General features: G+C 47.9%; 1 protein-coding gene across 3 annotated transcripts; it reads left to right on the forward strand.

Moving 5' to 3' along the window:
- The first annotated feature begins 16,548 nt into the window (after positions 1-16,548).
- CLEC10A (C-type lectin domain containing 10A) lies at positions 16,549-22,948 on the forward strand. Of its 3 annotated transcripts, none has more exons than XM_055257595.2 (9): positions 16,549-16,748; positions 17,919-18,058; positions 18,694-18,810; positions 20,218-20,313; positions 20,401-20,472; positions 21,340-21,507; positions 21,602-21,756; positions 22,020-22,126; positions 22,264-22,948. In XM_055257595.2, the coding sequence occupies exons 2-9, from the start codon at positions 17,992-17,994 to the stop codon at positions 22,430-22,432; spliced, it is 951 nt and encodes a 316-aa protein (XP_055113570.1). In that variant the 5' UTR covers positions 16,549-16,748; positions 17,919-17,991; the 3' UTR covers positions 22,433-22,948. The 3 variants fall into 3 exon arrangements, with proteins under 3 accessions (XP_055113570.1, XP_055113571.1, XP_055113572.1); XM_055257596.2 differs by having other exon boundaries at positions 21,421-21,516; XM_055257597.2 differs by having other exon boundaries at positions 21,421-21,507.
- The last annotated feature ends 1,352 nt before the right edge of the window (positions 22,949-24,300 follow it).

Genomic DNA, 24,300 nt, shown 5'->3' on the forward strand with positions numbered 1-24,300 from the left:
CTCCACATCTTGGGTTCAAGTGATTCTCCTACCTTGCCTCCCGAGTAGCTGGGATTACAGGCACCCGCCATCATGCCTGGCTCCTTTTTGTGTTTTTAGTACAGACAGGGTTTCACCATGTTGGCCAGGCTGGTCTCGAACTCCTGACCTCAAGTGATCCACCTGCCTTAGCCTCCCAAAGTGCTGGGATTACAGGCGTGAGCCACCGCGCCCAGCGTCAAGGGAATTCTTAGATGTGTAGCGAGGGATTCAACACTTTTTCCCTCCACAGGAAGGGGAATGCTTCTTTATACCTTTATCAGTGAGATAATAGAGTCCCAAGGGAACTGTTTGTAGAGACAGTGGTTGTCTGCCAGGGGATAAGACGAGCATCTCCCTGCCAGGCCTGATGGTAGCCTTATAAGATGCAGACACCATTGAGACCACTGTGGAATGCTACCTGAGAGGGGCAAGAAGAGTTTTAGTGGAGGCTATGGCTGTGTCCTCAGGAGTTTTGTGGCAGTTGTGAAGAAACAGACTCATCTCTGCTTCTTGACAGGAGAAGTCTGAAGGCAAACACCTGGGCTGGAGCTGCCCCGTCCACCAGTTGATCAGGCTGCACTTGGTAGTCTGGCAGCATAAGAATGTCAGAGAACCCGTGAGCCGAGGCGACTCCATAGATGTCAGGCTTGAGCCGATTAGGAAGGACCCTGCCCAAGAGAACTGCATGGCACAGCGAGGCTGTAAGAGGCGGTGGGTGTACGGTTTTCATCTGGGCAGGAACTGGTGGTGAACGGTTGGGTCACAAAAGATCCCATGGGGATCTCTGGACACCCCCAATAGACCTCATGAAAGCCAGTGTTGGATGCTTGCCGTGAAGACCTCCTTGACTGCCACACTAGCACAGATGGCAGGGCTGGTTTCCTTGCATTCTTCTCTCCCTTGACCCAGCCCTTGAGGAGTACCGAGAAGAGGAAAAGAAACAGAAAGGAGGAACAGAACCTCCCAGGACTCCAGTCCTGGCTTCTCTCGGGCAGTCCCCGAGATGATTCTTATGAAAGCGATTCATTAGAAAGTGCTCTTAGGAGAAGTGGACAGGAGAATGGGGAATCAGGAAGAGGAAGGGAAGGAAGGCAAGCGTGCGTGCCATAGAAGCTTGCTGTGAGAGGCGGGTTCTTGGGAAAGGAATTCATCAGGAAGTGCTCGAAGGCAAGCCTTGCATTGTTGTTGGTGGTGTAACTATCTCAATCCCACTGGGGGGCATTGGAAACAGTGTAGGTCACATCTCAGAGTTGCCCCCGTTAGGAACAGGGGAGCTGGAATACTCGCACCTCAGAATGCAACGGTCACGGGCTAACGTCCATTCTGTGACTTCCTGCCTTCTGTAGCGGCGTGAAGGCAGTCCTCTGACAGAGAGACAGTGGTGCTGAGTGTTAAGAATAAAATCGGACGGCGTGGTGACTCACGCCTGTAATCCCAGCACTTTGGGAGGCCGAGGCAGGCGGATCACGAGGTCGGGAGATCGAGACCATCCTGGCTAACACGGTGAAAACCCGTCTCTACTAAAAATACAAAAAATTAGCAGGGTGTGGTGGTGTGTTTCTGTAATCCCAGCTACTCGGGAGGCTGAGCCAGGAGAATCGCCTGAACCTGGGAGGCGGAGGTTGCAGTGAGCCGAGATCGTGCCACTGCACTCCAGCCTGGGCAGCAGAGCGAGACTCCATCTCAAAAATAAATAAATAAATAAAATCAGCTGGGTGTGGTGGCTCACGCCTATAACCCCAAGACTTTGGGAGGCTGAGGCAGGTGGATCACCTGAAGTCAGGAGTTCAAGACCATCCTGGCCAACATGGTGAAACCCCATCTCTACTAAAAATACAAAAATTAGCCGAGCGTGGTGGTGGGTGCCTGTAGTCCCAGCTACTCGGGAGGCTGAGGTAGGAGAATGGTGTGAACCCGGGAGGTGGAGCTTACAGTGAGCCGAGATCACACCACTGCACTCCAGCCTGGGTGACAGAGCGAGGCTCCATCTCAAAAACAAAAACAAAAAAAAAGTTTGCTTTAGTCTGGGCTGGACTTTTGAGACCTGAAATTAAAACTGTCTTTGACAGCTGAATGTATAGGAAGAAAAATCCAAAAAAAGTCTATTGAATAACAATGAATGACATATTAGTAGATGATGCCTTTTATCAGATTGGGGAACTTTCCTTCAATTCCTAGTGTACTAAGAGTATTTAAAAAAATCATAAATGGATATTGAATTTTGTCTAATGCCTTCTCTGCATGAGTGGATACAATTTTGTGGCTTTTCTTCTTAGATTGTTAATATGCTGGATTATATTAATTGACTTCTGAATATTGAACCAGCCTTTCAGGCCTGAGATAAGCACTACTTAGTTATAGTGTATTATCCTTTTATGTATTGCTAGTTTCCAATTGCTAATATTTTGTTGAGACTTTTATGTCTATGTTCATGAGAGATATTGGTCTGTAGTTTTCTTTACTTGTATTACCTTTGTCTGCTTTCAGGATCAGAGCAAATGCTAGCCTAAAAAAATGAGTTGGGAAGTGTTCCCTCTTCTATTTTCTGGAAGAGATTGCGTAGAATTGGTGTTACTTCATCTTTAAATGTGTGGTAGAATTCGCTAGTTAAGCCATCTGGGCTGGTGATTTCTGTTTTGGAAGGTTTTAAACTATGAATTCAATTTCTTTTTTTTTTTTTTTTTTTTGAGACGGAGTTTTGCTCTTGTTGCCCAGGCTGGAGTGCAATGGCACGATCTCGGCTCACCACAACCTCTGCCTCCCGGGTTCAAGTGATTCTCCTGCCTCAGCCCCCCGAGAAGCTGGGATTACAGGCACGCACCACCACGCCCGGCTAATTTTGTATTTTTAGTAGAGATGAGGTTTCTCCATGTTAGTCAGGCTGGTCTCGAACTCCCAACCTCAGGTGATCCGCCCACCTCGGCCTCCCAAAGTGCTAGGATTACAGGCGTGAGCCACTGCGCCCGGCCTTTTTTTTTTTTTTTTTTTACTTCGAGACAGTGCCTCTGTCGCCTGGGCTGGAGTCAATGGTGCAGTGATGGCTTTAGTGCAGCCTCGACCTCCTGCAGTGAGTGTACAGCTGGCGGATGTATAGCTGAGTTCACCTCTCCACCTCAGCCTCCAGAGTAGCTGGGACCACAGGTGCACCCCACCACACCCGGCTCATTTTTGTATTGTTTTATAGTGATGGAGTTTTGCCATGTTGCCCAGGCTGGTCTCAAACTCCTGAACTCAAGTGATCCTCCTGCCTCGGCCTCCCGAAGTGCTGGGATTACAGGTGTGAGCCATCGTGCCTGGCTAAAATCAATTTTTTTTATAGTTCTAGAACTATTCAGTTTATTTATTTATTTATTTATTTATTTATTTATTTTTTTTTTTTGAGATGGAGTCTTGCTCTGTCTCCCAGGCGGGAGTGCAATGGCGCGATCTCGGCTCACTGCAAGCTCCGCCTCCCGGGTTCATGCCATTCTCCTGCCTCAGCCTCCCGAGTAGCTGGGACTACAGGCGCCTGCCAACACGTCCGGCTAATTTTTTGTATTTTTAGTAGAGATGGGGTTTCACTGTGTTAGCCAGGATGGTCTCGATCTCCTGACCTCGTGATCCGCCCACCTCGGCCTCCCAAAGTGCTGGGATTACAGGCTTGAGCCACCGCGCCCGGCCTATTTATTTATTTTTATTTGAGATGGAGTCTTGCTCCGTCGCCCAGGCTGGAGTGCAGTGGCGCGATCTTGGCTCACTGCAACCTCCACCTCCTGGGTTCAAGCGATTCCCCTGCCTCAGCCTCCCGAGTAGCTGGGATTACAAGCGCCTGCCACCACGCCCAGCTAATTTTTTGTATTTTTAGTAGAGACGGGGTCTCGTATTAGCCGGGATGGTCTCGATCTCCTGACATCGTGCTCCTCCCGCCTCAGCCTCCTAAAGTGCTGGGATTACAGGCGTGAGCCACTGCGCCAGGCCCTATTCAGTTTATTTATTTAATCTTGGGTAAATTTTGGTAGTTAGTGGTTTTTGAGGCATTGTTCCATTTCGTTTAAACTGTTGAAATTTTGTGCGTAATCATAATGGTCCTTTATTATCCTTTTAATCTTTTCAGGGTCTGTAGTTAAATCCCCTCTTTTATTCTTGATAATAGTTGTGGGCGAAAGATTACCTAGATGCCAAGGCAAGAGACTGAAGGCACAAACTGTTTCAGTATAATAAAAAAAATAGAATAAGAATAGTCATAATACAAATTAGATATAGAGATGATCATGGACAATTATCAATCATTATTATAAACATTAATCATTAGCTTTTAATATTACTGCTTGTTGCATTACTAATATAACCTAGGAATAACCGGCAGGTATAGGGTCAGGTGCTGAAGGGACATTGTGAGAAGTGACCTAGAAGGCAAGAGGTGAACCTTCTGTCATGCTCACATAAGGGCCGCTTGAGGGCTCCTTGGTCAAGCGGCAACGCCAGTGTCTGGGAAGACACTCGTTACTTAGCAGATCACGAAAGGGAGTCTCCTTTCCTTGGAGGAGTCAGGGAACACTCTGCTCCACCAGCTTCTTGTGGGAGGCTGGATATTATCCAGGCCTGCCCGCAGTCATCCGCAGGCCTAAACCCCTCCCTGTGGTGCTGTGCTTCAGTGCTCGCGTTCCTTGTCCACTTTCATGTTCCTCCCATACTCCTGGTTCCTCTTTGAAGTTCATAGTAGGGAGCGGTAGAAGAAATAGTGAAAATCTTAAAGTCTTTGATCTTTCTTATCAGTGCATAGAAGAAAATGCTGACGTATGCTGCCTTCTTTCTCTACTTCGGCTACCTAAAAGGGAAGGGCCCCCTGTCCTGTGATCACGTGACTTGCTTCACCTTGTCAATCACTTAGAAGATTCACCCTCCTTACCCTGCCCCCTTGTCTTGTATGCAATAAATATCAGCGCGCCCAGCCATTTGGGGCCACTATTGGTCTCCGCGTCTTGATGGTAGTCGTCCCCCGGGCCCAGCTGCTTTCTCTTTATCTCTTTGTCTTGTGTCTTTATTTATTACAATCTCTCGTCTCCACACACGGAGAGAACACTCGCTAAGCCCCATAGGGCTGGACCCTACAAATAGTTTTTTTTTTTTTTCCTTTTTTGAGACGGAGTCTCACTCTGTCGCCCAGGCTGGAGTGCAGTGGAGCAATCTCGGCTCACTGCAAGCTCTGCCTCCCGGGTTCACGCCATTCTCCTGCCTCAGCCTCCCAAGTAGCTGGGACTACAGGCACCTGCCACCACGCCCGGCTAATTTTTTGTATTTTTAGTAGAGACAGGGTTTCACTGTGTTAGCCAGGATGGTCTCGATCTCCTGACCTCGTGATCCACCCGCCTCTGCCTCCCAAAGTGCTGGGATTACAGGCGTGAGCCACTGCGCCCGGCCCACAAATAGTATTTTGTGGTGTCTGCTTTTTTCCCTCTTCATCAGTTTTCTAGAGGTTTATCAATTGTATTGATCTTTTCAAGTAACCAGATTTTGGTTTCATTGATTTTCTCTACTGTTTTTCTGTTTTCAGCTTCATTGATATCTGCTCTTATCTTTGTTATTTCCTTTCTTTTGCTTCTTTGGAGTTTCTTTTGTGTTTCTTTTTCTAATTTTGTAAGGTGGGAACTTAGGTTATTGACTTAAGAGAACTTTCTTCTTTTTAACATAAGGATTTTATAATAAATTTCTTTCTAAGTGGCCAGGTGTGATAGCTCACGCCTGTAATCCCAACACTTTGGGAGGCTGAGGTGGGTGGATCACTTGAGGTCAGGAGTTCAAGACCAGCCTGGCCAACATGGTGAAACCCTGTCTCTACTAAAAATACAAATATTAGCATGCCTGTAATCCCAGCTACCTGGGAGGCTGAGGCAGGAGAATCGCTGGAACCTGGGAGGTAGAGGCTACAGTGAGCCAAGATCACACCACTGTACTCCAGCTGGGGTGACTAAGTGAGACTGTCTCAGAAAAAAAAAAAAAAAAAAAAAAGGTATTTTCTTATTGGGTGACAGGTCCCTAAGGCTCTGCTATTTTTTTTCCTATTTTTTTTTTTCTCTCTGTTACTCAGCTTGGGTAGTGGCTATTGATGTATCTTCAAACTCACTGACTCCTTTGTTATTCCATTCTGCTCTAGGTTCAACCATTGAGTTTTTTGTTTCAATTATTGTACCTTTCAATTTTAACATTTTTATTTTTTAATTTTTTAAATTCTATTTATTTAATTTTTTTGAGATAAGGCCTTGCTATGTTGACCAGGCTAGAGTGCAGTGGCCTGATCATGGCTCACTGCAGCCTTGACCTCCTGGCCTCAAGCAATCCTCCCACCTTAGCCTTCTCAATAGCTGGGACTACAGGTGCACGCCACCACACCCAGCTAATTTTTAATTTTTTTGTTTTTTTTGTAGAGACAGAGTCTCACTATGTTGCCCAGGCTGGTCTTGAATTCATGGCCTCAAATGATTCTCCTGCCTTGGGCTCCAAAAGTGCCGGGATTACAGGCGTGAGCCACTGCACCTGGCCAGTTTTAATGTTTTTATTTGGTTCTTCTTTATAGCCTCTATTTCTTTACCAAGGCTTTCTATTTTAATATTTGTTTCAAGAGTGTTATCAATTGCTCACTCAAGCATTCTTATAATATCTGATTTAAAGTCTGTCAGAGAATTTCAACATCGTTTTCATCTTGGCACTGCCTTTTACCATCAGGTCAAACTTTTAGTTGTTCTTTATATGTCAAATGATTTTGGATTGTATTCTGGACATTTTATTTTATTTTATTTTATTTTATTATTTTATTTTATTTTTGAGATGGAATCTTGCTCTGTCACCTGGGCTGGAGTGCAATGGTGTGATCTTTTTTTTTTGTTGTTTTTTTTTTTTGAGACGGAGTCTCGCTCTGTCGCCCAGGCTGGAGTGCAGTGGCGCAATATCGGCTCACTGCAAGCTCCACCTCCCGGGTTCACGCCATTCTCCTGCCTCAGCCTCTCCGAGTAGCTGGGACTACAGGCGCCCGCCACCACGCCCGGCTAATTTTTTGTATTTTTAGTAGAGACGGGGTTTCACCGTGGTCTCGATCTCCTGACCTCGTGATCCGCCCGCCTCGGCCTCCCAAAGTGCTGGGATTACAAGCGTGAGCCACCGCGCCCGGCACAATGGTGCGATCTTGGCTCACTGCAACCTCAGCCTCCCGAGTAGCTGGGATTACAGGCGTGTGCCACCATGCCCAGCTAATTTTTGTATTTTTAGTAGAGATGAGGTTTCACCATGCTGGCCAGGCTGGTCTTGAACTCCTGACCTCAGGTGATTCACCCACCTCGGCCTCTGAAAGTGCTGGGATTACAGGCATGAACCACTGGGCCCAGCCTATTCTGAACATTTTAAATGTTAATTTATGAGATTCTAGGTCTTGTTTAAATTCTATAGAGACTGTTGATTGAAGAGGCCAGCCCCTCCACACCTGTGGGTGTTTCTCGTCAGGTGGGACGAGAGACTGAAAAAGGAAACAAGACACAGAGACAAAGTATAGAGAAAGAACGGTGGGCCCAGGGGACTGGCGCTCAGCATACAGAGGACCCACGCCGGCATGGGTCTCTGAGTTCCCTCAGTATTTATTGATCACTATCTCTACCATCTTGGAGAGGGGGATGTGGCAGGACTATAGGGTAATGGTGGGGAGAGGGTCAGCAGGAAAACACGTGAGCAAAGATCTCTGTGTCATAAATAAGTTTAAGGAAAGGTGCTGTGCCTTGATATGCATGTAGGCCAGATTTATGTTTGACTTTACACAAATATCTCAGTGCATTAAGAGCAGTATTGCTGCCAGCATGTCTCACCTCCAGCCATAAGGCGGTTTTCTCCTATCTCAGTAAATAGAACATACGATCGGGTTTTACACTGAGACATTCCATTCCCAGGGACGAGCAGGAGACAGATGCCTTCCTCTTATCTCAACTGCAAAGAGGCCTTCCTCGTTCACTAATCCTCCTCAGCACAGACCCTTTACGGGTGTTGGGCTGAGGTCTTTCCCTTCCCGTGAGGCTGTATCTCAGGCTATCACATGGGGAGAAACCTTGGACAATACCTGGCTTTCCTGAGCAGAGGTCCCTGCAGCCTTCTGCAGTGCACTGTGTCCCTGGGTACTCGAGATTAGAGAATGGCGATGACTTTTACCCAAGCGTACTGCCTTCAAACACATTTTTAACAGAGCACATCCTGCACAGCCCTAAATCCATTAAACCTTGAGTCAACACAGCACATGTCTCTACAAGCACAGGGTTGGGGCTAGGGTTACAGATGAACAGCATCTCAAGGCAGAAGAATTTCTCTTAGTACAGAACAAAATGGAGTTTCTTATGTCTACTTCTTTCTACACAGACACAGTAACAGTCTGATCTCTCTTTCTTTTCCCCACAGTTGATATTTTTGTTTAGCAGGCAATTGACCTGGTTAGGTTGAGGCTGTATGTTCCAACACACCTCTGTAGGGTATGGTTCCAATGTCAGTTCAGTTCTAAAGTCTTTTGATATGTTCTTTTCTGTTTTTTTTTTTTTTTTTTTTTTTTTTTTGTAGATCTCTTTAGGTCTGTCATGGCTGTGTGCCACTCAGTGGTTAGCATGCGGCGTAAGCGGTAGTTTGTTCATTAGTTTAGATCTCAAAGTCTTTAGGATGCTAATTAGGACAAGCACAGCTCAGTGGTCAGCCCTGGAGCTCATCAACAACTTTACGGTGTAGCTTTCCCAAGCACACATATCTTCATGGTCTCCCTGGTACCCTCTGGTTTCCTGCAGCTCTTCTTTTTGGCTCTATCGCGAGAAACTCAAAGGTCTAAATGGAGGAAGGGCACAGAGAAAAAAAAACAATAACAACACAAAGGCATTCTCAATTTATTGGAACTGCAGCTCCCTTAGACAGAGAGGAAGGTTCTTCTCCCTTAGAGTTTTGGCCTCTCCTGGCCCTAGTTATCCCACTGCTGCCATTGCTGCCATGAGATTGACCGTGGACATGGGTACAAGAAAAGAAAGGGGGAGGCCGAGCGCGGCGGCTCACATCTCTAATCCCAGCACTTTGGGAGGCCGAGGTGGGCGGATCACAAGGTCAGGAGATCAAGACCATCCTGGCCAACATGGTGAAACCCTGTCTCTACTAAAAATACAAAAATTAGCTGGGTATGGTGGCAGGCACCTGTAGTCCCAGCTATTCAGGAGGCTGAGGCGGGAGAATCGCTTGAACCTGGGAGGCGGACGCTGCAGTGAGCCGAGATCCCGCCGCTGCACTCGAGCCTGGACAGAGCAAGACTCCGTCACAAAAAAGAAAAAAAAAGAAAAAGAAAAGAAAGGGAGGAAAAATCCGCACAGGAGATTTCCGTATTTCCTGTGAGTGTTAGGAGTTCCTCAAGCTAGGCCTAGAAGGCATTTCCTGGAGCTCCCTCTATCCATGCTACAGTGTTCATCTCCAGAATTTTGGCCATGCTGAACTCAGGTTGGGGAACCGTAGAAGAAAAAATGGTAAACTTGCTGCCAATTCAGTGGTACTTCAAATTCTGGTGTTTTTCTACAACAAACATGTTACAATTCATTTTTCAGGGTTTTCAATAAGCTGATGCATATGTTCTACCCACATTTTAGAGTTGTATTCAATGGGACAGAAAGGGTGGTATATGTTTCCGTCATTTTACCTGGAACTGGAAGCCCTCAATACATGTTTAAAGCTAAAAATAATACATTTTCTTTTTTCTTTTTTTCTTTTCTTTTCTTTTTTTTTTTTTTTGAGACAGAGTCTGGCTCTATCGCCCAGGCAGGAGTGTAGTGGCGCGATCTCGGCTCACTGCAAACTCTGCCTCCCAGGTTCATGCCATTCTCCTGCCTCAGCCTCCTAAGTAGCTGGGACTACAGGCTCCCGCCACCATGCCCGGCTAATTTTTTGTATTTTCAGTAGAGGCAGGGTTTCACCATGTTAGGCAGGATGGTCTCGATCTCCTGACCTCGTGATCCGCCTGCCTCGGACTCCCAAAGTGCTGGGATTACAGGCGTGAGCCACCGCGCCCAGCCAAAATAATACATTTTCTAAGATCAAAATGGAATTAAATATTAAATATATTAAATCAATATCAAAAAAAGTGGAAAAAATTCCAAATATTTTGGAATTAAACAATATACCTCTAAATCACCTACAGATCCAAAAAGAAACCATAAGATAACTAAGAAAATATTTTTAACTGAATGAAAATGAGAAGATGCTACATCCAAAACAGTGCTTAGATGAAATTTTACAACATTCAGTGCTTATACTAGAAAAAGAGAAAGGGCCAAAAATCAAAGAATCTAAGATTTTACCTTAAGAGACCAGAAAAAGATGTTTATATCCAACGTACGAAAATGAAGACAATAAGAGTGGAAGTCAATGAAATAAACAAACAAAATAAGGAAAATTAATTATACCAGAAACTGTTTCTGAAAAGATCAATAAAATCGATAAAATTGATAGAAAAAAAGTGTGAAGACATAAATTGCCAGTGTTGGCCAGGCGCAGTGCTCATGCCTGTAATCTCAGCACTTTGGGAGGCCGAGGTGCACAGCCCACTTAAGGCTGAGAGTTTGAGACCAGCCTGGCCCAATGTATTAAAACCCCATTTCTACTAAAAATACGAAAGTTGGCTGGGTGGGTGTGGTGGCTCACGCCTGTAATCCCAGCACTTTGAGAGGCTGAAGCAGGTGGATCACGAGGTCAGGAGATTGAGACCATCCTGGCTAACATGGTGAAACCCCATCTCTACTAAAAATGCAAAAAGTTAGCCCGGGCATGGTGGTGGGCGCCTGTAGTCCCAGCTACTTGGGAGGGTGAGGCAGGAGAATGGCGTGAACCCGGGAGGCGGAGCTTGTAGTGAGCCGTGACCACACCACTGCACTCCAGCCTGGGCGACAGAGCAAGACTCCGTCTCAAAAAACAAACAAACAAACAAACAAAACGAAAATTAGCTGGGCATGGTGACGCACACCTGTAATCCCAGCTACTTGGAAAGCTGAGGCACAAGAATCGCTTGAATCTGGTAGGCAGAGGCTGCATGAACAGAGATCATGCCACTGCACTCCAGCCTGGGCAACAGAGTGAGACTCTGTCTCAAAAACAAACAAACAAACCCCCAAATTGCCAGTGTTAAGAATGAAAGAAAATATAAATACAGATCCTACATACATCAAAAGGATAATATGAACAACTTTTTGCCAATAAATTTGCCCATAAATAGAACAAAATGGACAAATTACTTGAAAGATACACATTACCAAAACTAAAAACGCAATAGGAAATCTGAACAGACTTACCTGAATTCAAATAAATTCACAATTTAAAATCTTTCAACAAAGAAAATATCCAGTTTCAGATGACTTCTCTGATGAATTCTATCAACTACATAGGTAGAAATAATTAAATGGAGAAAGTATTTTCTTTTTTTTTCTTTTTTTTTTGAGACGGAGTCTCCCTCTGTCGCCCAGGCTGGAGTGCAGTGGCACGATCTCAGCTCACTGCAACCTCTGCCTCCCAGGTTCAAGCAATTCTCCTGCCTCAGCTTTCTGAGTAGCTGGGATTACAGGTGCCCGCCACCACGCCCAGCTAATTTTTGTATTTTTAGTAGAGACGGGATTTCACCATGTTGGTCAGGCTGGTCTTGAACTCCTGACCTTGTGATCCACCCGCCTTGGCCTCCCAAAGTGCTGGGATTACAGGCATGAGCCACTGTGCCCGGCCGAGGAAAGAATTTTCAATAAGTGGTGCTGGAACAACTGTATATATATGAAAAATTTTATTCATAGTGATCATAGACACACATCAAAGCTGAAACTATAAAAATTATCGAAGAAAAAACAGGCTGGGCATGATGGCTCACACCTGTAATCCCAGCACCTTGGGAGGCTGAGGTGGGAGGATTGCTTGAGGCCAGGAGTTTGAGACCAGGCTGGGTAACAATAGTGAGATCTGTTCTCTACGCAGTAAAATGTTTAACTGGTGTGGTGGTGAATGCCTGTAGTCCTAGCTATTCAGGAGGCTGAGGCGGGAGGATCACTTGAGCCCAGGAGGGGCTGTTTCTCTTGGATTTTTAAAGTAGACAATCATGTCATTTACCAATAATGACGGTTCTCTTTCCCTTTCAACCTTCGTATGTTCCAATCACTTGTCTTTCTGTATGGTCTGGAAGAATCTCATGGAGAACTAGTGGCACGAGCGTGCTTTCTCTTGTTCCTAGCTTAAAAAAAAAAAAAAAAAAAAAAATCCTGACCAGTATCGGTTCTAGGAGAGGGTAAGAATTCGCGGAAAATGTGGCGGAAGAGGAAAACGATCATTGTCAACAGTGAAAGGGGTCTCAGAGACAGAAGCATTTAGGAAAGAAAAGAAGATTGCTTGCCAAGACCTGGCAAATAAATCAGACTTTAGAAGGACAGGCTTGCCAAACTAAAACCACAACAGGTATTGAAAGGGAAATTCTGCAAGATTACCATTGTGAGCACATTTTTATCAGTCTACTCATGATGGCAAAACCTAGCGCTTTTCTCACATGATTTTCATATGCCCAAAAGGTCATGACATACCCAGGCGTCAGCATTGCAAACATCAGGGATAGAGTTGTCTTTCCTAGGGAGTCAGCAATTTATAGAAAATGTTCAATGTTTAATTTATTTTGGGGACTAGAAGGAGAACTATCTTTTTCGTGAAACCCACAAGCAATTTATCAGCGAAATTCTGTCTGCTCCCCCTTCACAATATATCCAGAATCACAGCACTTCTGACCACCTCATTTCTCACCTGGATATGACAGCAGCTTCTTACCTACACTCTCTGTTTCCAGCTTGTTTCATCAAATTCACGACACGAAAGCCACACCGTTACAGTTAACACATAAGTCAGGTTATGTCATTCCTCTGCTCCAACCCCTTCAAAGTCTGCGTCTCTGACTCAGAGTAAAAACAAATCCTTAATAACAGCCAACAAGGCCCACATTTTCCCCCATCGCTCGTCTACTCTTCTCCTCCCTGACTCACTTCTCTATAAAATCTCTGGCAAGTCTGTGAAATGGATGATCCTCATACGCACCAGACATTCCCCCACCTCAGGGCCTTTGCACTTGCTCTGCCCTCTCCCTGGATCACTCTTCCTGCCAGAGCCCCTTGTGACTTGCTTCCTTACCTCCTTCAAACTTTGCTCAGATATCACCTTCCCAGTGAGGCCTTTCTTGACACTCTGGGATGGTTTGGATCTGTGTCCCCCTGCCCAAATCTCATCTTGAATTGTAATCCCCAATGTTGGAGGTGGGGCCTGGTAGGAGGTGATTGGATTATGGGATGGATTTCTCATGAATGGTTTAGCACCACCTCCTTGGTGCTGTTCTCATGATAGTGAGGGAGTTCTCGTGAGATCTGGTCTCTTTTTTTTTTTTGATGGAGTCTTGCTCTGTTGCCCAGGCTGGAGTGCAGTGGCGTGATCTTGGCTCACTGCAAGCTCCGCCTCCTGGGTTCATGCCATTCTCCTGCCTCAGCCTCCCCAGTAGCTGGACTACAGGTGCCCACCACCACGCCTGGCTAATTTTTTGTATTTTTAGTAGAGACAGGGTTTCACTGTGTTAGCCAGGATGGTCTCGATCTGACCTCATGATCCGCCTGCCTCGGCCTCCCAAAGTGCTGGGATTACAGGTGTGAGCCACTGCGCCCAGCCGTGAGATCTGGTCATTTAAAATCTGATCCCCTGTCTTTCTCTTGCTCCTGTTCTTACCATGCGGGGCACCTTCTCCCCCTTCATCTTCCACCATGATCATAAGTTTCTTGAGGCCTCCCCAGAAACTGAGCAGAGGCCGGCACCATGCTTCCTGCACAGCCTGCAGAACTACGAAGCAATTTAACCCCTTTCCTTGATAAATTACCAAGTCTCAGGTATTTATTTAGAGCAATGTGAGAATGGACTAATACACGCCCTATTCTTGAGGGACATTAAAAATCGACCCTATCTCATATCCCTGCTCTTTTTCCGCAAAGCACTATTGCCATGCAGCTTATGTATATTTTACTCATTTATTTTGTTTATTGGTCACCCACTAGAAGGTAAGCTCTATGAAGGCAGGCGTTTTTTGTCTGTTTACTTTTGAACTCCTGAACTCTGCCTCTTGGGAAGGAAAGTGCTTGGCATGACATAGACCCTCAATAAGTACTCAAATGGATGAATAAATGCGTATAAGAGTGAATGGACGTAAGTTTATTGCAGAACTATTTACAATAGCAAAGACTTGGAACCAACCCAAATGCCCATCAATGATAGACTGGATAAGCAAATTGTGGCACATATACACCATGGAATACTATGCAGCCATAAAAAAGAATGAGTTCATGTCCTATGTAGGGACATGGATGAAGCTGGAAGCCATCATTCTCAGCAAAGTAACACAGGAACAGAAAACCAAACATCACATGTTCTCTCTCATAAGCGGGAGCTGAACAATGAGAACACAGGGAGACAGGGAGGGGAACATCACACACCAGGGCCTGTTGGGGGGTGGGCAGCAAAGGGAGGGAGAGCATTAGGACCAATACCTAATGCATGTGGGCCTTAAAACCTAGGTGATGGGTTGATAGGTGCAGCAAACCAGCATGCCACATGTATACCTATGTAGCAAACCTGTGCATTCTGCACATGTATCCCAGAACTTAAAAAAAAAAGAAGCTTCAAACCCACTGAACCAGACGGAAAAAAAAAGTGAGTGAATGGAGAAATATCATGTTCTTTTCATGGAAGATTCAACAGTGTCAAAATGTTGATTATCTCCAAATTAATACGTGAATACACTGCAAGACTGTGGTAGACACACAGAGAGCTACCCAGGTCCCCCTTCTAGGAAGGATGTGGTGAACCACTGTGGGGAGTGTAACCTGCAGACAGCTGCTTCCTCAGGTCACACCCATGTCAGGGCTGACTGCCAGTGACTGAAGGAGGTGGTGCTCTACAGGACCCTGTGGCAGTCCAATGCTGGACAGCTCCCAGGGGTGGCATTGTTTGAACCCAGAGCTCCCTGTTGGTTTGGTTGAAGCTCTCCAAAGTGCTGGGCTTCTCCCTCTGCCCAGCACCGTTTCATCCACTTTCCTTTTCGAGGTGCTAATCCCTAATAAATAGCTTGCACCCCAAATTCAGCCTCAACCTTGGCTTCCAAAAACTTAACCTGCAACATATACTAATCAAAATACCAAATAGCAAATAAAAACAAAACTGGAAACGACCTGGCCCGGCACGGTGGCTCACGCCTCTAATCCCTGCACTTTGGGAGGCTGAGGCGGGAGGGTCATCTGAGGTCAGGAGGTCAAGACCAGCCTGGCCAATATGGTGAAACCCCGTCTCTACTAAAAATACAAAAATTAGCTGGGTGTGGTGGCGGACACCTGTAATCTTGGCTACTTGGGAGGCTGAGGCAGGAGAATTGCTTGAACCCAGGAGATGCAGTGAGCCGAGATTGTGTCACTGCACTCCAGCCTGGGCGACAGAGTGAGACTCTGTCTCGAAAAAATAAAATAAAATAAAATAAAAATTAAAAAGAAAAGAAAAAGAAAAAGAAACAAATTTCTGATTTCTGTCAATAGAGAAATGCTAAATAAATAAATTATGGTACCTATGATGAAATGAGGTGCAGGTAGATCAAGTACATTTTATAAACTGATGTGGAGAAATGTTCCTGATGGATTGTTAACTCCAAAAAAAAAAAAAAAAGAAAAGCACATAGCAGAACACAACGGCATGTACATAGAAAATATAACCTAAAATGTATTTCTTTTCCTTCTCCACCTTGTAAGATACTCAATTTCCTTTCTACTGAAAGGGATGTGCGCGTGGATTCAGGGCAGCTCCCTTAGGCGCTGGGCAGGGATCATGGGATGAAATGGAATCCTGTTCATGAAGACAGCACCTGTGCTGAGAGCCAGAGCGGGGTGCCAGACTTTCTCCTTACAAGCTGTGTGTGATCTTGGGCTGTCATCCAAAATGCCTCCCCAGGTGCTTGCGGGGAATGGTTGTGGAAGGTAAGTGTCTGGAATAATCCCATCACAGATTACTCAATAAAATTTGCTCTTTTCTTTGGCTTCTCCTTCCTATTAGGGCCGAGAAGTTCTATTCTCTGGCACCCCCTTCCCTCCTTCCAAGTGGAGTGAGGCGAGTGAGGTCAGAGCTGAGCAGCTGAATGACTGGGACCCAGAGGATGCTGATGCCAGGGACTCAGGCCAGGATTGAGCAAGAGAACAGACTGGGCTTCTCTGGGATCAGAGGTGCGATGATGGAGACCCAACAATTCCGGGAAATGTAGAGGCAGGAAGTGAAAGGAAGTGTAGGGTAGAGGAGCAACAGCAGATTGTACCTCTGATCCAGCCCTGCTCCCAGATGGTAAAAATGAGGAAGCTCCGAAAAGAGGAAAGGAAGTAGGCCTGGCCTGGAGGAGGAGAGCAGAGCTGGCCTCAAACCCAACTCTCCCCACCCATACATGGTCTCTGTGTGTTCCAATCCCTGTTCATTCTCATTTACTGTCTAAAGTTGAGGAGATGGGATGTCCCAGATGATAGGGCTCCTGGGATTTCAGATCCAAGACCAGCAGGACTCCAGTCACCTCTACCCCAGCTCTCCAGGACACAGCGCTTCCAACTCTGAGTGACGTCCCACCTCTGGTCCTTGCTGCACAACCAACGTGGGAATCACACCCTCCAGACCTCCCACAGGTAATGGTGCTGCGGGTGCCGGTGAGACCCAGGGGACAGGGGATGTCAGAGGAAGCAGGGAGAGGGAGACTTTGGGTCTTGGGTGGGACTAAATGAAAATAAATATAAGGCGGCAGCGTGGGATTTAATTACTATGTGGAGATTTGAGACTCTATTCCCTTCACTGGATTCTAGATTGGGTTACGGCAGCCACAATCCCCTGTCATAAACTAAGACTCTGGGAGCTGAGGCAGGAGAATCATGTGAACCCAGGAGGCAGAGGTTGCAGTGAGCCGAGATGGCCTCATTGCACACCAGCCTGGGCAACAAGAGCGAAATTCCATCTCAAAAAATAAATAAATAAAAGTAAAAATAAACTAAGACTTAAACTCAGCCTCACAGCTGGCCTTTTTCCAGCCTTATCTTCAGCCCAAGCCCAGCCATGCCCTAACCCCAGCTTCTACTTTTTTTTTTTTTTTTTTTTGAGACTGAGTCTCACTGTGTCGCCCAGGCTGGAGTGCAGTGGCACAATCTCAGCTCACTGCCACCTCTGCCTCCTGGATTCAAGCAATTCTCCTGCCTCAGCCTCCCAAGTAGCTGGGATTACAGGCACACACCACCACACCCGGCTAATTTTTGTATTTTTAGTAGAGATGATATTTGGATTTCACCATGTTAGCCTGGCTGGTCTCAAACTCCTGACCTAAAGTGATCTGTCTACCTTGGCCTCCCAAAATGCTGGGATTACAGGCATGAGCCAACGCACCTGTCGCCCCCGACCCAGCTCCTACTTTAACCCCAACCCCAGAATCAACTTGAATCTTAACACCAGCCCAAAGCCAAAATTGAACCTCAACTCTATTCTGTTTCCAAATTCAGCACCAGAGTTAACCCCAATTCCATCCATGGCTCCAACGTGCATACTGACCCCAATCCTAGCATGAGACACAACCTCCAGTCCTGCCTGATTACTGGCCCACTGGGTAGTCCTAGCAATGCATTTAGCTCCAATATTACCCTCCAGTTTCACTCCCAAACTCAACTCGACCCCAATTCTAACTTGACTGCAAACCCAGGCCCATTTCCGTCTTAGCCTTAACCCTGGGCTCATTCTCAACCCAAGCCTCATCTCCCAACTCAACGTCAGCCCTGCCCTCGGCTCCAACCTAGTCCCAACCTCCTATTCCCCAGCTCCGCCCCAGCCTGGGCCCTGGCCCTGCCTCCATTTCAGCTGTGACAACCTCAGAGCCGTGTTGGCCCAAGCATGACAAGGACGTATGAAAACTTCCAGTACTTGGAGAATGAGGAGAAAGTCCAGGGGTTTAAAAATGGTAAGAGGAAAGAGGAAACTCTCCTAAAATGCCCGCTTTATATGTTTAGAAGGATTTCTCCTGTCATTTCTGTACCTCCACCACGTGCACTGGTGGGTCCTCACTCTGAGGAGGTCAGGCCCCAGCCTCTGATGGGCTTAGTGTGAAGAGGACGCAAGGTCTCTAGAAAGACTGGGACAGGGAGGATCACAGTGGACTCAGCTTCTGATGCTCTATGGGGTGGGGACAAGAGCTGTGCATTGGTGGAGGGGAAAACAAGTAGTTGGGTTTGGAAGGAAACTCATTTGTGAACCTGACTGTCCAGCAGGTAGGTGAGCATAAGCCTGTGAAGGGCCTGGCTGCCCCCAGCTCTCTCTGTGTCCTCCTGCCCCTGCCCCCAGCTCTGACCATGGGACCCCTCATATTGCTATCACGTGGGTCCCCAGGGGTGTGAGGGGCCTTTGTGACTGAGGACTTGTGCTGGTCCCTGAAGTCAAAGGCCTGGGCATCCCCCACCCCAAAATCCTCCTTGTCCAACCCTCCCCTGGTGTCCCCTGTGCCCAGCCCTCCTCACTAGACAGCTCCCTGGGCCCTCTCCTTCTCCCGTCTCCATCGTGTCTGGACCCTCCTCATCCTGACACCCTCTCCTCTTGCAGGGCCACCTCCTCCCCAATCCCTCCTGCAGCGTCTCCACTCTGGGCCCTGCCTTCTCCTGCTGTCCCTGGGCCTCGGCCTCCTGCTGCTGGTCATCATCTGTGTGGTTGGATTCCAAAGTGAGAGTCACAGGGGTGGACAGGGAAGAAATAATGGGGTAGAAGATAAATAATGGGGTGCTACAGTAGGGTAGTGGCGGGGCGATGGTGAGGTCCACAGTGGGAGCAATGCGGGGCACAGTGTTGGGGGCAGCTGTGGAGATGACAATGGGGCATGGTGAGGGCAATGCCACCAACAGTCATGGGGGTCACAACAGAGCCACTGAAGCACTGATGGGGGCACTGAAGGAGTGGTTGATGGGAATGGAGGAGAGGGCACTGATGGAGTGATTGATGGGAACAGTGAGCGGTGCACTGATGGAGTGATTGATGGGAACAGTGGGCGGTGCACTGATGGAGTGATTGATGGTAATGGTGGAGGGGGGCACTGATGGAGTGATTGATGGGAATGGTGGGGGGCACGGATGGAGTGATTGATGGTAATGGTGGAGGGGGGCACTGATGGAGTGATTGATGGGAATGGTGGGGGGCACGGATGGAGTGATTGATGGTAATGGTGGAGGGGGGCACTGATGGAGTGATTGATGGGAATGGTGGGGGGCACGGATGGAGTGATTGATGGGAACGGTGGGGGGTCACTGATGGGGTGATTGATGGGAATGGTGGTGGGGGTCACTGATGGAGTGATTGATGGGAACGGTGGGAGGTCACTGATGGGGTGATTGATGGGAATGGTGGTAGGGAGGCACTGATGGAGTGATTGATGGGAATGGTGGGGGGGCACTGATGGAGTGATTGATGGGAACAGTGGGGGGTCACTGATGGGGTGATTGATGGGAATGGTGGTGGGGGTCACTGATGGAGTGATTGATGGGAATGGTGGGGGGCACCGATGCAGTGATTGATGGGAATGGTGATGGGAGAACTGATGGGGTGACTGATGGGAATGGTGGGGGGCACTGATGGAGTGATTGATGAGAACAGTTGTCGGGGCACTGATGGAGTGATTGATGGGAACGGTGGTGAGAGCACTGATGGAGTGATTGATGGGAATGGTGATGGGGGCACTGATGGGGTGACTGATGGGAATGGTGGGGGGGTCACTGATGGAGTGATTGATGGGGACGGTGGTGGGGGGGCACTGATGGAGTGATTGATGGGAATGGCGGGGGGGTCACTGATGGAGTGATTGATGGGGACGGTGGTGGGGGTACTGATGGAGAGGGTTGATGGACCCATAATCAGGATGGCTGCTGGCTTTGTCACTGATGAGTTGGGTTATGTACTCAAATTACTTCACCTCTCTGAGGCTTAGTTTCCTCATCGGCAATATTGAACAATAATAGTGCCTGCCCCACTGGGTTGCCGTGAGGACCCAATGAGGCAATGCTTATGGAGGGCCCTGCTCGGTGCTGGCACAGAGGACCCGATGAGTCCTAGCTCTGACCTTCCCATCCACCTGTTTAGATTCCAAATTTCAGAGGGACCTGGTGACCCTGAGGACAGATTTTAGCAACTTCACCTCAAACACTGTGGCTGAGATTCAGGCACTGACTTTCCAGGGTGAGTCTGGTTTGGATGGGGCTCTGGGCTGGGGCCAGGCCAGGGAGGAGGAAGTTGACCCCTAAGCCAAGTCTCCATGTCCTCCAGGCAGCAGCTTGGAAGAAACGATAGCATCTCTGAAAGCTGAGGTGGAGCGTCTCAAGCAGGAACAGCAGGCAGGTGAGAGAACCTCCGAGTATGGGTGTGGGGGGCTAAGCTCTCAGACACAGTGGAGGTGGGAACAGGCTCCTGGTGCTGAACTGCCCTCCCCTTTAGCCAGCAGCTTGAAAGGCAGCATGCAGGCCGGGCGCAGTGGTTCGTGCCTGTAATCCCAGCACTTTGGGAGGCCGAGGCGGGTGGATCACGAGGTCAGGAGTTCGAGACCAGCCTGATCGACATGGTGAAACCCCGTCTCTACTAAAAAAAATACAAAAAATAGCTGGGTGTGGTGGTGGGCGTCTGTAATCTCAGCTACTAGGGTGGCTGAAGCAGAAGAATTGCTTGAACATGGGAGGCGGAGGTAGCCGTGAGCCGAGATTGCTCCATTGCCCTTCAGCCTGGGCAGCAACAGTGAAACTCCATCTCAAAAAAAAAAAAAAAAAGGCCAGGTGCGGTGGCTCACGCCTGTAATCCCAGCACTTTGGGAGGCCGAGGTGGGTGGATCACAAGGTCAGGAGATGGAGACCATCCTGGTTAACACGGTGAAACCCCGTCTCTACTAAAAATACGAAAAATTAGCCAGGTGTGGTGGCGGGCGCCCATAGTCCTAGCTACTTGGGAGGCTGAGGCAGGAGAATGGCGTGAACCCGGGAGGTGGAGCTTGCAGTGAGCCGAGATTGCGCCATTGCACTCCAGCCTGGGTGACAGAGCGAGACTCTGTCTCAAAAAAAAAAAAAAAAAACAAGAAAGGCAGCATGCTTTCTCTGGAGAGCAGGCTGGAGAAACAGGGGCAGAGGAATCCAAAGCAGATTTGATGGCTGCGTCTGGCCATGAGGTAGGGGGTGGGTGGGGGCGGGAAGGAACATTCCTGGGCTTGGCCCTGTGCAGGGGTATCTGAGCTCCAGGAACACACTAAACAGAAGGCACACCTAGGACACTGTCCCCACTGCCCATCCGTGTGTGTCCCAGTTCATTCTGAAATGCTCCTGCGAGTCCAGCGGCTGGTGCAAGACCTGAATAAACTGACCTGCCAGGTGGCCGCTCTCAACAACAATGGTGAGGAAGGTGTGGGGAGTCCCTAGCCCTGCTTTTCTGCCCGTGGCCCACTGGGCAGAGCCTCAGCCTCTCCACCCTATTTCTCCCCACTCAGCCTCCACTGAAGGGACCTGCTGCCCCGTCAATTGGGTAGAGCACCGAGACAGCTGCTACTGGTTCTCTCGCTCTGGGATGCCCTGGGCCGAGGCTGAGAAGTACTGCCAGCTGAAGGACGCCCACCTGGTGGTCATCAACTCCAGGGAGGAGCAGGTGAGGGCTCCTGGTACTCAGTTCCTAAGACATGTCCCATTTAGGGAAATGGTTCTTAAGCTTGGCCGCACATTGGAATCATCTGGGAGCTTCCAGAATGACTGCCATCTGTGCCACACCCTCAAAGATTTAATAGGCCTGAGCATCCAGAGAAACATCTCCAAACTCCTCAGTTGATTTAACGAAGAGCTAAAGTTGAGAATCACTAGTTTAAGGAGTTGGCTGGGATGGGGAGAAGTCACCACTGCCCTTCTGTCACCCAGAATTTTGTCCAGGAACATCTAGGCTCCGCATACACCTGGATGGGCCTCAGTGACTCTGAAGGAGCCTGGAAGTGGGTGGATGGAACAGACTATGCGACCGGCTTCCAGTGAGTGCACCCTGGCTTTCTGGGCCAATGTCCTCCGTTAGCATTACCCCCAGGGATCTGACTAGCAGCCTTTCCTCCCCTGAACTGAATTCCACTCCATCTACCCTTCCTAGCTTGCTGTTGTCTTCTCCTCTCAGGAACTGGAAGCCAGGCCAGCCAGACGACTGGCAGGGGCACGGGCTGGGTGGAGGCGAGGACTGTGCTCACTTCCACCCAGACGGCAGGTGGAATGACGACGTCTGCCAGAAGCCCTACCACTGGGTCTGCGAGGCTGGCCTGGGTCAGACCAGCCAGGAGAGTCACTGAGCTGCCTTTGGTGGGACCACCCGGCCACAGAAACGGCAGTGGGGAGGAGGACTTTTCCCAGGACCTCCTCGCAAGACCGCTCTGGGAGAGAAATAAGTGCTGGGAGATTGGAAGCACTGCTAACGTTTTGAACTTTTTTCTCCTTAATTTTAAAAAGATGGTATAGTGTTCTTAAGCTTTTATTGTTTTCCAACTTTCGAAAGTCAGCTTCATGAAGGTATAATTTTTACATAATAAAAATGCACTCATTTAAAGAGTAGAGATGACTTTGACAAATATGCATGCCTAGGTGACTACCACTCTGATCGCAATCGATAACATTGCCATCGCCCCCACCAGTCCCCTCATGCCTCTGGGCAGTCCAACCACTTCCCTGTTTCCAGGCCAGCGATCTACTTTTTTTCACTATTTATTGGCCTTGCCTCTTCTAGAGCTTCTAGAACTTCATATAAGTGAAATCATACACTCTCGTGTATATACTTCGTATAAGTGAATATATACTCTCACGAGAACTTATGTACTTTGTGTTGCTTGATTTTTGGCAATCTAAAAATGGCAGAGTGGAGAAGCCAGGTGAAGCCTTCGAAAGTCCTATGTGATTGAGAAAAAGGCAGTTTCTTCTCATATAGATTTGAGTTCAAATCTTTTCTGTCACTTAAAGATGGTATAAACTTAGGATGATTAGGAAAAGCCATTGTTTAATTTCTCTGAAGATCCCAGAGTTGTTGGGAGATGTAGATAAGATCCCCAGGTGTACTGGTTAGCAATTGGTGGGTAACAAACTACCTCAAAGCTCAGGGCTTATACAATAAGCATTGATTACAGCTCATGAGGCTATAGGTCTGGTCTGGCCAGGTCTGGGTCATCTTGGCTGGGCTTGTTTATGCATCTGTGGTCAGCTGGTGGGTTGGCTTGGGGTTGGCTGGCCTGGGGTAGCCTTGCTCCCATGTCTCATAATTGGTGGCTCTGGGCTGGGACAATGGGGATGACTGGGCCACATTAGCTTAGCCTGGCCTTGTTCACAGAATGGCTGAGTGGGGGTCCGAGAGAGAAATTGGAAGACTGCAAGGACTTCAGAGCCTTGCTTGGAACTGAAGCATCGTTTCTGCTGCATCCTATTGGCCAAAGCAGATTGCAAGGCTGCCCAGGTTCAAGGGTCAGAGAAATAGATTCCACCTTTTGGTGGGGGGTGGGGGGCATCTACAAAGTCATACTGTAGAGAATGGATATAGAGAGGGGTGGAGATTTCTATTTTTTCAATCAATCTAGCATATACCAGGGGAAGCATCTCAGCTATTTTGATTTTTTTTTTTTTTTTTTTTTTTTGAGATGGAATTTCCCTCTTGTTGCCCAGGCTGGAGTGCAATGGCGTGATCTCAGCTCACTGCAACCTCCGCCTCCCAGGTTCAAGTGATTCTCCTGCATCAGCCTCCCGAGCAGCTGGGATTATAGGAGCCTGCCACCATGTCTGGCTACTTTTGTGTTTTAAGTAGAGATGGGGTTTCTCCATGTTGGTCAGGCTGGTCTCCAACTCCCGATCTCAGGTGATCGGCCCGCCTCGGCCTCCCAAAGTGCTGGGATTACAGGCGTGAGCCACCATACCCAGCTGCATCTCAGCTATTAAGAACCAACTTTTTAAGTTCATTAAGGGAGGGCAGGACCCATTCATTGCTGTATTACTGTACCCAGAAAGCTCCCTGGCATATAGGAATGTCTCAATTAGCTGTCAGGATTTGCTGATGGGTTGTCTGAGGGGTTTGGGAAAATGAGAAAGTCAAGGATAATTCCAGGTTTGGGGCTTGAAAACCTAAAAGGATGGAGTCCCAGTTAATTAAGATGGGAAGACCATATGAGAAGCTGGTTTTGCG

The sequence above is a fragment of the Symphalangus syndactylus genome, chromosome 20 (assembly GCF_028878055.3).
Source record: "Symphalangus syndactylus isolate Jambi chromosome 20, NHGRI_mSymSyn1-v2.1_pri, whole genome shotgun sequence".
Classification (NCBI taxonomy): Eukaryota; Metazoa; Chordata; class Mammalia; order Primates; family Hylobatidae; genus Symphalangus; species Symphalangus syndactylus.